Genomic DNA, 15080 nt, shown 5'->3' with positions numbered 1-15080 from the left:
CAAAGAATGGTCAGTGCATTGTCAGGCCCCAGAGCAACACTGGAGCCCCATCATGAGCATCCACTCACATGGTTGTCTCCTCTTCTAAATAATGAACCATTTCAATGAATATCTGGCAAAGCTAATTTCACTTGGCTTGGGGAATTATTTCAACTGTATCTTATTCCAAAATAAAAAATAAAGGGAAGCATTTTAAAACCAAAAACGTCTACCCCTAATTTAACAACAGAACAAAATCACAAACCAATTCTTACAACTCAATAAGAAGATGACAAAAAACCTAACTTAAAAATGGCCAAGAGATTTGAATAGACATCTCACCAAAGATATACAACTGACTAATAAGTACCTGAAAAGGTGCCTCGACATCATTAGTCATTAGGGGAATGCAAATCAAAATCAGAATGAGATACTACACACTAATGGCTCTAAGAAAAAAACTAACAACACTACATGTTGGTCACAATGTAGAGAAATTAGAATTCTCCTACATAAATGGTAGGAATATAAAATGGGCAGCTGCTTTGAAAAACAGCCTGGCAGTTTCTTAAACAGTTAAATATATATATACCTTATAACCCAGCAACTTTAGTCCTAGATTTCTATTCAAGAGAAATAAAAATATGGGTCTACAAAAAAACTTGTATGCAAATGTCCCTAGCAGCATTATTCATAATAGTAAAAACCTGGAAATAATACAAACATCCATCAAATGGTAAATGGATAAACAAAATATGGAATATCCATACAATGGAATATTACTCAGCAATAAAAAAGGAATAAACTTCTGATACATGAAACAACATGGATAAACATCAAAAACATGCTAAGTGGCCCGGCCGGGCGTGGCTCAGTGGTTGAGCATCGACCTAGGATCCAGGAGCTCGAGGTTCGATTCCGGGTCAGGGCACATGCCCGGGTAGCAGGCTTGATCCCCAGTGGGAGGCATGCAGGAGGCAGCTGATCAATGATGACTCCCTCATTATTGATGTTTCTATCTCTCTCTCCCTCTTCCTTCCTCTCTCTGAAATCAATAAAGATATATATTTTTAAAAAAATGCTAAGCAAAGGACTCCAGACACAAAAGATTACATATTATGATTCCATTTACGTAAAATTTCTAGGAAAGGCAGAGACAGAAAACAGATCAGTAGTTGCTTGGGGCTAGGGATAGGAATGGGGATTGGCTGCAAACAGGCATGAAGAAACTTTTTGGTACATTGGAAGTGCTCTAAAACTTTCTATATAGATAGTTGCACCACTACATAAATTTCCTAAAAAATTACTGAATCACTTGATAAATTTGATGATATGTAAAGTATATCTTAATAAATCTATTTTTTTAAAAGCAATGATAAAGCTGCAAATGAACTTAATTTGGGGCTTCAAAACTCTGTAGCTTCAGTTTCTGGTATGGTGCTAACTAAAAGAGCATCTCAATACCAGAGGTCTATTACATTTGGAAATTGGAAATTTAAAAATTAATTCATATAATTATAATGTAAAGGGTTTTTTCCTGCATTTTTAATGCTCTATAGGTCATCATCAACAATTCTCAAAAAAATTCTAAACCCCAAGGCATCCCAGACTTACCTTGGCTTGAGTGTAAACCAGAAAGAACTTTTGCCTTCAAGGTCTTCCTGCTTAGAGGGCAATACTCAGAGATGCTCTCCTAGGGGCCCACACCCACCAGCTGAACTCACTGGAGCAGCTTCTCCACCAACAAGTCTTACCAGCCCTACACTTGCATGACTCATCTGCCAGGTGTCTCATCACCCAGCTTGCCTAGCCAGGTGGCCTTGATCCAGCCAAAATCTGTATTCATCAGGGTTCTCCAGAGGAACAGAACACACACACACACACGCACATGCACACACAGAGAGACATTAATTTTTAAGGAATTGGCTCGTATAATTATGGAAATTGGCAAGTCCAAAATTTGCAGGGAAGGATAGCAGGCTCTTGCAGTTTCCAGTGCAAAGGCCATCTGAAGGCTGAAATCCTTCCTCCTCCAGGGAGCTCTGCCTTTTTCATGGTTGCTGACTCCTTACAGGCCTTATGCTGATACTTGAGCACAAATCGCAGTCCTCTGCTGGCACAAGGTACTCAGAAAGCCTTATAAAACCAACAGAAACCATAAAACTCCATGTTTCTCTACTTTCTCATCACATGTTTTAGATATATATATATCCTAAATTTAATAATAAAAACAATGACAAAAAAGGTTGGCATCATTCAATCATCACATATATTCTTTTCTTTCCACTTTTTTACTGTGGTCATTACAAAAGCAGCAAAATGCCAAATGTGTATTTCATAAAGTGGATAAAGAACCTACATAATCAAGAAATGTCTACGTTTGTAAAATCTTCAACCAAGTCTGTATTCCTATAATCAGCACCTTTGTGGAGTGTGGCCCAGCTGGGGATGACCACTCTTAATCCCTCTACCCCACTACTCTGCATTAGAGTGGTCACTGTAGCATTTTGTGATGAATCCCCTAAATTATGAGATAACCTCCAAAAAGACTCAGCCAGGAGAAAGCATCGGGCACACACAGGGACAGCTGGGATTGGGGAGCACTTTTCAGATACTTGAACAGGCATTTGTATTTGGGAGCTGTGTGTGGACAGTGTTCTGTCCGCCACATGGGCCCCTGGCTCAGGGAAGGCTGGTCTCAGAAGAGTAATGATGATGAAGTGGACACATGAAGAAGAGCAGACACAAGGCGGTCACATTCCCCAAGTTCATGGTTTCCACGTACCTGCTGAGGCCCAGCTACACCCCTGCCCCTGAGCTCCCAGACAGCCCTGCATCTTTTCACAGTAATAAGAAATCTTCATAGGAACACAGCGAGCTCCTGGTAACCCATCAGCACCTTCTAGAAAACATATCTATGAAGCACGTACTGGTTCTGACACTTGGCTTATGCACATTCCCTTTTAAAAATAAGAAAACTCACCCTAGCTGGTTTGGCTCAGTGGTTAGAGTGTCTGCCCACTGACCAAAGGGTCCCAGGTTCGATTCTGACCAAGGGCATGTACCTCGGATGCAGCCTCGATCCTGAACCTGGTTGGGGCTCGTGCAGGAGGCAACCAATTGATGTGTCTCTCTCACAGCGATGTTTCTCTCCCTCTCTCTCTCTCTCTTCCACTCTCTCTGAAAAGCAATGGAAAAAATATCCTTGGGTGAGGGTTAAAAAATAAGAAGAATAAAACTTAACTGTATTTTCTGAATCTAGCAGAAGGGATTCATCTCTTCTGAAAATAAGAAAAAAAAAATCTTCAAAAGCACTAGTTGTAATAGGCTAAAGTCTGATCACATTGGGGAGAAGTAAAACTAACATTTACTGAGCCTATGCAGATAACTAAGGGGGACATGGTCTAGGTCTCTAAATACCCTCACCCATTTTAATTGTCACAACAACCCTATAAATAGGGTCTTTAATTCAATTTTATTGATGAGAAAACTGAGGCTCAGGAAAACTGAGGCACAGGTTACAAGTGTGTAACATTGGTTACCTCTCCCAATGTCACACCATTGTAACCTGCCAACCTCTCCTGTCGTTGGTTAGTTTTATGATTCACGACACCTTATACAAGGATTCTCTTTGCCAGGCCACGATTGTCCTAAATCAAAATACATAACCAATTGCCTGTGTATTTCTTTCTTAGTGAAACCCTAAAAACATGCTATTTACTTCCACTTTTTTATTTTGGTTCTTCCCCAGTTTCAGGTATCAAAATGCCCAACTTCTTCACTTGGCTTCTTCTCACTCCAATTTAAACTTCTGCACAATTGCACATTTTCAAAGCCAGATATCATCAACAAAATTATCGTTCAACTGCACCTAATTTCAATTAGATGCAATGAGGTTGGTGAAGCTTGACTTTTCCTAACAGTAAATAGAGTCATTTCTTGCACTGACACAATGCTTCAGGGCTTCCTTAATTCTTCACAAATCAATAGACCAAAATCACTTCACTCATTGCTGAGGGCAGAAACACAATCACCTTGCCCACACTGTCTCCAGATAGAAAGAGCTCAAGAAGAGACTTCAAGGAAGAACTAGAAATGCTGGGTTTGCTGGGATTTCCGAGTGGTTACTCTCAAGTCCAAATACACCATTTCAGTATCTGCAGCTGTATCTGTGCTAGTGTGGCAACCATAGCCAGAGGGGCCCTGTCTCAATCCGGTTTCCTCCCAACTCTCACCCCTGTTCCAGCGGCCCTCTCAGTCTTGAGCAATTACTGACACTGTAAAGTAGGGCGCACTGCTCCAGGACCTCAACTAACGATGCCAGACAAGTTGGGGCAACATCAATGTGCAGCCAGATCAAAGCACCACGAAACCCTCAGCCTTAGTGTCCCTCCCAAAGGAACCTTCCATCCCATGGAGAGCCTTCCCCAAGAGCATCTGCATTACTGTCTCCAAAACTCAAGGCAGGGACCATGAAAACAGATGTTACCACATTACACACCAAGGCAACGGGTATTTTAACACGGTTCCCCTGCCAGGTTAATTACTCATGGCAAAGGACTTCCTCTTTTCCCAAAGGCAGAGAGCCATCACACCTCTGTCTGGCTGCTGCAGCCTCCACATCACCTGGGAGCCGGAGAGAAATTCAGAACCTCAGGTCCCACCTGGAATCTGCGTTTTGATAAGATCTCCAGGCCCTGTGACTGCACATTAATGTTTGAGAGGCACCAGGCTATTGCATGCAGGACAAAAATGTTATGTACTGACTGACACATCCTGTTTATAAGCTTTTGCCTTCCCAAGCATTCACTCATTCAATGAAAAGGCATTCACCTGTCATTCAGCAAATATTTATGGAGTGCCTACGAGGTGACTGACTCAGTGCCCAGCTCTGTCTAGGGGAGAGAAGGCCTCCCGGGTGAGCAAAGCAGGCAAAGGCTCTACCTCACAGTACTTACTTACGTTCTAGTTGGGGAGGCAAAGAGCAAATGAGAGAGCAAGAAAACAAATGCAAGAGATCATCACAAACTGTGACAGTGTCACCAAGATCAAGAGGATTACAAAAGTATAACTGACAGGTGAGGGGGACAGATTTTTGATCGAAAGGGCAGATTTTTGATTGAAAGGGCAGAAGAGCCTCTCTCCCAATAGAACATTAGAGCTGAAACTTGAAAGTGAGAATATGTGGAGAACCTTCAAAGGAGTGAGGGAGAACCTCCCAGACGCGGGGACGAGCCCATCTGTAAAGGCCCAGGGCTGGGAAAACAGTTGGCGTGTTCCAGGAACAAAAAGAAGACCAAGTACCTGGAGGGTAGCGAGCCTGGGAGACTGTAGAGTTGCTGAAAAGGTGGGAAATATTACTAGGCAGAGCCATTTCAGACCAAGTAAGTCCAACAAAGAACTTGAAGGTTGTTACAAGTGCCATAGGAGCAACTGAAAGGGTCTGAGCAGGGAATAACACTGTGTCCTACATATGCATGCGTTTAGCTGTGGTATAGAGAATAAACTGATTAAGAAAAGAGTGAATGTAAGGAGGCAGTCCAGATGGAGTGGCCTGCTGCAGGACAAACCGAGACAGACATGTTTTGACTGACCGCAAACGCTGCCTGGGGACTAGTGCTGGGCCCTGCATGCCACGCAGCTCTGGCTACAAAGGTGAGGCGGCTGACAGTCGGGGGCTTGAGGAGCGAGGCACACACGGAAATCAACAGATGGCTGTGTCATCTCAGTTGCCACTTAATTTAGCACTGTCTTTGTTAAATGCAATGAGCACACTTTTTGACCAGCAGTTCACGTGTTTATCCTACAAGCGGATTGGCGCTTGTTTCATTAAGATTATTCATCAGGATGTTTGTATAAGTACAAGACTGGAAACAACCTAAATGCTGAGTAGCAGGGAACTGGTTAAGTAAACGTTGATTCGGCCATACAATAAAATATTATGCAGCCAAAAATGGAAACAAGGATACTTTCACATTCTGAGTTTTTATTTACATATATTTGTATATGTGTGTGTATATAATCTGTATATATAATGGAATGTTACCAATTGTGTAAAAACAATTTTAAAATTCCCAAGCACATATTTGCCAGTGCATCCTTGAAAACCTTCAAAAGGAGACATAAAAACTGCCTCTAGTTGAGGACAGGGACTGGGGGACACATACTTCTCACTGTATATTTTCACAGCATCTGAAATTTGTATTATGTGAATATATAACCTATTTATAATAACTAAATAAAATTGAAAATTTAAACAATGCATTCAAATAAATGCAAGAAAAGATGGGGGCCCATGGTGCTGAGACCACAGAAGAATAGTAGGGGATGGGACTGAGGAGGGAGGAGAATTCTGGAGCAGGTAACACTGGGCTGAGTCTTGAAGAATGAACAGGCATCTATCACCAACATAAGGTGAAACCATATTCCTGACAAAGGCATGGACATGTAATCCAACAGGGTCGATTCAAGGGAAGTACAGTATTTTGGCTTAGCTATAAGTTCACAGGGTTCCAGAAAAACCAGCAGTTCTTGCCTGTTATGTCAAGAAGTTGGGGCTTTTCCCAGAAGTAATAAAAGGGGGAGCAGTGACATGATCGGGTCCACAGTTCCTTTTTAATTTTTACTTATTAATTTTGAAAGAGAGGGAAGGAGAGAGAGAGAGAGACATCAATTTGTTGTTCCACTTATTTATGCATTCATTGGACAATTCTTGTATGTGCCCTGACCGAGGATTGAACCCGCAACCTTGGCGTACTGGGATGACACTCTAACCAACTGAGCTACCTGGCCAGGCCAGGTCCACATTTATTCAAGATACTTCTGGCAGGAGGGTGGAAGGTGGAGAGACAGGGGTGGGGAGGAGATGACTAGAACCTAACTCAGAAGCTAGTTAAGGACCTAGTTCCTTTTACAGAAGAAGCAATGATGCAGAAGAGGGAACCGAGACAAGAGGGATTAAGGACTTGGCATCAAGGATTTGGGAACTGATTCCATGGTGGGGGTAGGGGGTTGTAGGGACGGGGGGCGGTAAACAGGAATAAAGGATGACTCCAACAATCTCACCTGGGCTGCCATTATCTGAGAGAAGAAACTGAGGCAATGAAGCAAGTACAGGGGCAGGAGAGGAACAAATAGTTACAGGGGAAGCAGAATGATGGGTTCAGCTCTCTAGATGTATGTACTTGAGCTGTTTGACTCAAATCTCTGTATTTCTGTATTTTAGTTCTTTCATTGAAAAAATGGAGCTAAGATCTATCTGAGAGGATTATTTTAGTCATGAAATGAAACCTTTTATATACAGGACCTACTACATTGCCTGGCCCATAGTAGGCACTTAACAAGAGGCAGCCCTGGACAGGATAGAAATTATACATTATGAAAACGCTCTACAACAGAGAAATGCCTACTTCGCTAAGGTAGGGATTTCAAGGAAATTTTTAAAAAGTAAAGAATGTTGTTATTCAATTGATTCCAAACTTCATTCCTCTAGGGTCCCTAGACCAACCCCTTTCCTTGACAGTTACAACTATGGGTCTGGGACCACAGATCTCTCACCATTGCTGGGCAAGCAACTCACAACCCTGACTTTTGCTAAACGGGACAATTCACCAGAACTAGTCAAGATTAGCTTGTTTCAATTCCAGGCAAACACTAGCATCTACAAACCCCCAACGGCCAGACCATCCCAATAACTTTTTGGGGTTTTTCACTTCCTGTGTTGCGTGTGTCAAGCCTCTCACCGTGACCACCCGGCCGTGTACTCACACGCACAACTCGAAGGAGAGTGACCGCCAGGGAATTTCCAGTGAAGATGAAGTCTGGAACGAGATTAAACTCCAGCCCCCTCTAAATGTAATGCCCCCATGTTTTCTATAATCACAGACGACTTCAAATTACCTGCAAAATCAGGAATTAAAAAAAAAAAGGCCCAAGACCTACCATGAAGACATGAACAAAACCCTATTCCTTAAGTTGTATTAAACTAAGTCTATTTCATATGCTCTTATGCTCAGTTTTGAAGAGGTACCTCACATTGGTCTTGTCAAGGGAAAAAAAAAAATCATAGGAATTTTTGAAAATAAGAGGTATCCAGAAATATATAATTTGTGCTTCTCTTGAAGCCAGTGCCCCCAAATACTTTCATGACTAAAGTACCAGTGATGGTCAGAAAACAGGAACATCCTTGTTCCCCAAATCGCCTCTCCTGGAGACATGCTCTAGGGTTGCTCTAAGGGTCTGACCTGCAGGCCTATGCTGCCCCAGAGGGAGAAGTGATGTCAAAAGAGATCTTCCTGATGTGACCAGTCATATGCCCTCTAGTAGGCATGGGGCTCAACATGGACCCTCTTTATACAAATTGCCCTAATAGATTTATATCATAGGATGGCTATAATCTACTTAATATGCACAGATCCACTGTAAACATGTAAGTTAACTACCCAACCCATATGTTATATGAAACAGAAAAGAAATATTAGCCAGAATCCAGTGACATTCAATTCAAGGTCAAAGAAACCAGGCAACAAAGGTCAGGAGCTTAATAAAATTAACCTGAAAACTGACAGCCTTGGGCAGCCTATTATATCAGATGTCCCGTCTGAGTCAATAGCAGAATGGCCTGATAAGAATGGTTTTTTAGGGAGGGTTCTACATTCTGGTCATAAGTCTCTGAAGATAAAATTAAAATATATATACATTTCACCTACCCAAAATTCACACCTGTTTTTAAAAATAAAACATTCTGTCCAAGAGTACATAAATTACCATTATTAGTTTCTACCCAACCCATATGTTATATTAGTTTCTGGGTGCCATCCCTGTTCCTTCCCAAATCTTCCCTTGGTATTTTTCTCTAATGTGGCATCCTTTGCTTTGTCTCTTTCCTTGCCAATAAAATTCCAACAGTTTTTCTTGGGAGAGTAAGGAGCGAGCAATCTTCCTGGGATTGTCTTAGGTATGCGTGAGAATTGCTGATGGGCAAAACACGCAGTTCTTCCTCTGGGCATGGCAGACATGCTGGTACCCTACTCTGAGACTGCTCAGACTGCCTAGGTAGGTGGAGGGACCTGATGGTGAGGGGTGGTGAGCCCACTTGTCAGCATCAGGCCTGAGAACTAGTCCTGACGGGAATTCAGGAGGAACTATTGCTTGCTTCCAAGTGAAACCGGCAGCGGCGTTGGGCCTTTTCCCACACAAAGCATCTGTGCCCCTGGAACTACTGCGCCCATGCCCTAAAAATTGAAGATCTGTGACTCACAATCTGCGCAGAAGACTATTCCTGGGCTGCTGCACTCGAATAGAGTTAATCAGAGTTAAAACTCTCTGGTTTTATCCAACCAGTCTTTACTAACCTAGGAACCTCCCTGAAACCTGAAGGCGTCCCAATAGATCCCCCCAACCCCGAGCATCCAACCACTCCAGCTAGCCTTGATTTCAGCGAACACGAGATAATTAGAGCTGATTGTCACAAGTCTCATTTCACACTAAGCTAACTCATAGCGGAAAGTAACGCAGTACTCTAGCAGGGCGCCACGGCTGCTAAACGGCAGGTCTGCAGCCTCCAGGAAAACCAGAGCCGCGCGCGGAGCCCTTTATGCAGGCGCTCCTGAGCGCGCACTCGCCTCTGAGACGCGCGCACGCACACGCTTGGGCACTACACCGAGAGCTGGGCACTTAGTTTTCTCTCGCTCAGCCATCCACAGTCCTCAACGTCTGACCCGCCTCACCGCATCCCCGGAACACACGCCTCCTCCAACCTTCGCGCCGCGCACGTGGTGAAGCGCGTCCAGGTGGAGCCAGAAGGGAGGAGGGAAGCGCACAAGGAGGGAGGGCCAGGGACGAGGGAAGAGTGCGCTCCGGGTGGAATGTGGGATCTCGGGTCCCCGGGTCAGTGTACATGCCATGGAAGCTTCTGGGAGGAAGAGAGGGAAAGGCGAATGGCAGCGGGAAAGGCAAGGAGAGGAGGCTGGAGAGGAGGTGGGGGAGGGGACGCTCACCCAGGGTTTTGACGGCGATCTGCCTGGTGAGGGGCGGTGGCAGGTTGATGCACACTAAGTCCACATCCTGATGCAGCAGCACCTCGTCAATGCGACTCGTGTAGAAGGGAACGCTCATCTCCTTGGCCAGCTCCTCCGCTTCCTCCTGCGTGCGGCCCCACAGCGCCTTCACCGCGAAGCCCTCGTCTTTCAGCAGTGGGATGATGACTCGGGCGGTGAGGCTGGTGCCGAACACGCCCACCCCGGGAAGCATGGCTGCTCAGGTCCACCTGGTTCTGCTTTAGCTCTGCTCTCCAGTCCAACACGCGCGAACACACCCCTCTAGCCAGTCCTGCACCCGGCTCGCCGCGGTGCGCCAGCCGCTGTGCCCTGGGCAAGACGCCCGGGTGCCGAGAGCGCACCCAGCTGCAGGCAGAAGTCTCCCGGCGCCTCAGCACAGTGACTGCTGCAGTGTCCACCACGCGGGGCTCCCGTCCTCCCCGGAGGCGGAGGCAGAGACCCCCACAGGGCGCCCGAGGCGCCGAAGCCCCGCGGAACCTCGGCTCAGGCAGCACCCCCGCCGCAGCGCCAGCCGGCTCCGTGCGCCCCACGGAGGCCGCTCCATGGTGGGCTCATCACCGCACCCGCGCCGCTGCAGCCCGGGACCGGCTCTCTCCCGCGTCTTTTCCGCAGCCGGCGAGTGTCGCACGCACGAGCCTCTACACGCTGCCAGAGCCCGGAACGGCTGGGCTGCGGGGTCCCCTTTCTCCCCCGCCCTCCGCCTAGAATGAAATAATTCAGCGGCCACCAGGAGGCCGGCTAAGCACGAGGCTCCGAGGGCGCCAGGCGCGGATCTTAAACTGCAGCGCGGCGGCGGCGACGACAGAGGCCACGACCCAGCGCCAGCCGTCTCATTCTGCTGCCATGTTCGCTCGGAGCTCGGTTCGGGCGGCCTCGGCCCTGGCCGGCTCGGCTCCGGGATCCCGCGGGGACGAGGGCGGAGTTGGGGAGTTTGGCTGTCAGCGGCCGGGTGTTCCTGCACCGCCCCCGCCGCAGCGCCGCGCGCCATTGGCCGCGGCGCGCCGCCCCCGCCCCGCCGCGGCCGCGGGCCCGGGAGCGCGCAGCGCGGGGCGCAGGGACCCGGCGCGCTCCTCCCCGGCCCCGCCTCGCTCGCCGCCTGCTCCTCAGTTTCTTCCCTTTCTTCCCCCTCCACCGCCTCCTTCCTCGCCTCGCCTCTTTCCAAACCCCGCCCCAAGCAAGCTAATAAATATATCAAGGCCGGGCGCGCCCTCTCCAACGTGCTGTTGGTCCCTGGGAGGACAGCCGCGGGTGCCTGGCCCCGAGGCCAGGGGACCCAGCGAGGTGTGAGCAGCGGGTAATTACAGCCTCTGTTCCGGGAGCTTTTTCCGCGTGTGGGGAACCGAGCTAGGAAAGCTTTCCAGACATTTAATCCTCTTACCATTTTAACCGATGATGTAACTGAGCCCTAGGGAGGTTTAGTGACTTGGGCAAGGTCACACAACAGGTAAGCAACTGGCCTGGGGTTAGAATAGAGGCTCCAGAGGACTGGAGAGTTCTCTCTCCTTCTAAAAAAGCTTGCTCCAGGCGTGCGCCACCCCTCGGCTCGCGCACTCGTGGCCCAGCCTCCTTCCTCCCGGACAGTCTCGTCTGGACGAGCTCTGCTCTCCCCGCGAGGCCGGCGCCCTGTGGGCGCCGCTGCACTCGGTGGCCGCAGCGAGGCAGGGGTCCAGGAAGCGGTTGCCGCACTTGTGTGTCCGCGTCTTGGTTTAGAGACAGAGGAGTCAGTCTGATCAGATGCCACGCTAGCCTCTTGGCCTGGCGCTGTAAATCCTTTCGCCGCGCTTCCCGCAGCCGCCGCTTGGGGGCGGGGGGGGGGGCGGGGGAGGCTAGGCTCGAGTTGTGGGGACCCTGTGCAGGTCTGGTTTCCCGCCATTTCCTCAGCCCCTATCTCCCTGCCTGCCTGGCATGTAGTAGGCACTCAGTAAACATTTGCTAAATAAGTGAATGAATATTCTTTGAGTGCCTGCTTTGTGCCCACTTGGTGCTGGGAGGGGGCCCAAAACTGAAAGGCACCGGACCTGGGGTCCTGTCATGTTTATCTCTTCATCATTCAGCTCAATATGGCACATGCTCTGTTTCTAATCATCTGTGGAAAACGTGATAAGTACTTGCAAGCCTGTAAAACAACTTGTAACAACTTGCAATGAGGCAGGGCATGTGGAGATAGCAGGACACCAAAAAACCTTGTGTGTGGCGATGTGGGGAGGAGGCTGACCTCAGGGCATTAGAAGAAAGGCACAGAGGACACTTGAGTGCTCCTGATGGCTGCCAGCAGCTTGGGAAGGTCTGAGACCAAAGGAGGTGTTGCCACCAACACTGACAGGCTTCTTTTGAGCAGTTTGCAAAAACCAAGGCAGAAATACCACATGGGGCAGTGGTGTAGGCCAACAGTGTTCGACACAGGCACCTTCTCAGCACAGCTCACATGTCAGAGATGAGGCTGCTCACAGGGAGCGGGGGATGTGGAGCTTGGCATTGAGGCTAAAAGCAGAGCCAGAGCACCAGCAGCTGACTCCTGGCACTGCCATTTATTAGCTCTGGGACCTTTAGCAAGTTACTTCACCTCTCCATGCCACAGTTTCATCTGTAAAATCAGGTAATAATGGTGTACACCCCAAAGGATTTTAGAGAATTATGTGGGTTAATTTTTATAAAGTCCTTAGAATAGTGTCTGGCACATAGTCAGCTCTATATAAATGTTAAATAAGCATGGAGAGTAGGTCTATTACCAACATCATTTTTTGATATGAGGACAGTTGTGTAAGTGCAGCAATATCTAGTCAATAAGAGGGATTTTTGTGTTCTTGTAAAGAGAACTCTACTCCTAGCTTCAGTGTGAACAAATAAAATAAACCTTCCATCTATACAGTATCAAAAGACAATGATCATGTTTGATTCTCATTAGAAATGTATAAAACAAACATTATCCCTATTTCATAGAAGACAAAACTGAATCCTGGTAGCGACTCAAACGTATGGGTCCAAAACAGAACACTTCATCTCCAACCCTGCCCCCTAACTGCTTCTCAGTCATCCCCATCTCAACAAATGCCACTGCCAGCCCACCAACTAACCAAAACCTTGGAGACACTCGGGGCTTCTCCCTGTCATAACTCGATAGCCAAACACCAACAGATCCTGTCTACTCTGCTTTTAGAGTGTGTCCAGAGTCCATGGTGGGGATTCTGAGTCACCATCATCACTTTTGGGACCACAGCATTCACCTTTTCGCTGGTCTACCTGCTCCTATTCGTTCCCTGTAGCCCATGTTCTCCACACAGCACTCAATGATCCTTTAAAAGATAGTTCAGGGGTTCACCAGCACTACCTGACATTATATACCTATTTACTTACCATCTATTTGCCTCAATAGATAACAAACTCACTGACATCAAAGTTTGTGTGTCTTGTTCACTTCTGAATCCCCAGTGCTTAAAACTGTATCCAGCACATGCTGGATGCTCAGTCTGCATATGTTCTTCTAATAACCATGCATTACTATGAGAATTGTATGAGTTAATATTTATAAATCCCTTAAAACTCTGCCAAGTGCCATGTACAAGAAAAGTTTAGGCCCTGGAAGAACAAGGCTGAGTATGACAGGGCCTCTGACCTCAGGTTGCTTATGCCTGGTGGCCTGTTGCTTGGGGACATGAATTGACAATGGCAATACAGAGTGACAAATGCCGTGGTGGAGGGCCTGCAGGGGATGATTTGGGGGCAGAGGAAGGCTTTGAAACCAGAATCAGGAGCCTTTAAAGACTTGCAGAGAGGAGTGAGCTGGACCCAGCTTTTGAAAGGCTTGCTGAAGTTAGCTAGAAGAAAGAGGAGAGAGCCCGGCCGGGCGTGGCTCAGCAGTTGAGCGTGGACCTAGGATCCAGGCGATCGGGGTTCGATTCCCGGTCAGGGCACATGCCCAGGTTTCGGGCTTGATCAATGACTTTCTCATCATTGATGTTTCTGTCTCTCTCTCTCCCTCTCCTTTCCTCTCTCTGAAATCAATAAAGATATATTTTTTAAAAAAAAAGAAAGAGGGGAGAATATTCTAGAGAGAGGGAAGATAGAAACAGGCTAACCCAAGGCAGAGGGGTGTAGGAGAGGAGGCCAAGATGTGGTGGGGAATCCCTGAAAGACTTAAAGCAGGCAGTGAACAATGAAAACCATGACTGAGGCTGCATTATGGAGGGTGGATTGCAAGGGCGCACCCAGCCCAGCTAAATAAAGGAGGCCACTGCAGTAACCTAGGAGCAAAGGAAGGAGAACTGAACCGAGGCAGCAGGCGCGGGAATGACGATGCGAGGCCAGGTACTTGAGATAACACAGGGCACTTGGTGCTAGAACAAGGAGGTAGAATCTCCCTGGCCTCCTAGTTCATTGGACGTGCTCGTTTCCCCTCCATCCAACCTCTTCTGTTTGCATTTGGGTGAAGTCTTTAGGCCTGTTTTAATGTCACTGAAGATAATTTTCATGTGATTCCAAAAAGAACTTTCTAAACCTTCTTTTAGAAATAAAAATAGAAAGGATTCATTTCTTATTCATAGCTTTAGGGTGATAGTAGAATGGAATTACTTCTCATAATAATTTAGTTTAATGATAATTTAAAATATTTTTTATTGTGTTAAAGAAATTTCAGAAAATAATATGACTTCTACTTTCATCTCTCCATCCTTATATAGGCACTGTAAATAATTTGGCTTATTTGCAGTCACAATTTTGGAAATATTTTAATGAAAAATAAAAGGGAAAGTCTTTTTATTTAGTTAGATTTTGTTTATTGGTCTTTTTAATACAGGGTAGAAACAGGCTTTAGTTATTTTTAGCTGAGTATCTATAAATACCCAGTATCCTTATAAATCTTAATATTTGTGGAATAAAATATTCTTGCTCTTTGTAGAAATACAGTTTTGCCAAGTTGAAAACCGTGAATTGTTATGACTGCTGAAGATCCTAGAGCAGCTCTGCTAAACAGTTCTAATATGCATAGTGTTGAAATTTATTCCCAAACTGGTTTTCATTAGCAGAGTTTTAAAAAGTACCCATTCA

At 46.5% G+C, this 15080-nt stretch overlaps 1 protein-coding gene across 1 annotated transcript in view; it reads right to left on the bottom strand.

The window, feature by feature from the left end:
- Nucleotides 1-10955, bottom strand: part of GFOD1 (Gfo/Idh/MocA-like oxidoreductase domain containing 1) — a 108994-nt gene extending 98039 nt beyond the window's left edge. The window contains exon 1 of the mRNA XM_081143822.1: nucleotides 9978-10955. Coding sequence (XP_080999948.1) covers nucleotides 9978-10230 — 253 coding nt within the window. The 5' untranslated portion in view covers nucleotides 10231-10955. The remainder of the gene's footprint in view (nucleotides 1-9977) is intronic.
- Between the last annotated feature and the right edge of the window lie 4125 nt (nucleotides 10956-15080).

Source organism: Miniopterus schreibersii (assembly GCF_964146895.1).
Source record: "Miniopterus schreibersii genome assembly, chromosome: 8".
Classification (NCBI taxonomy): Eukaryota; Metazoa; Chordata; class Mammalia; order Chiroptera; family Miniopteridae; genus Miniopterus; species Miniopterus schreibersii.
This window is presented reverse-complemented; position numbering and strand designations above follow the sequence as displayed.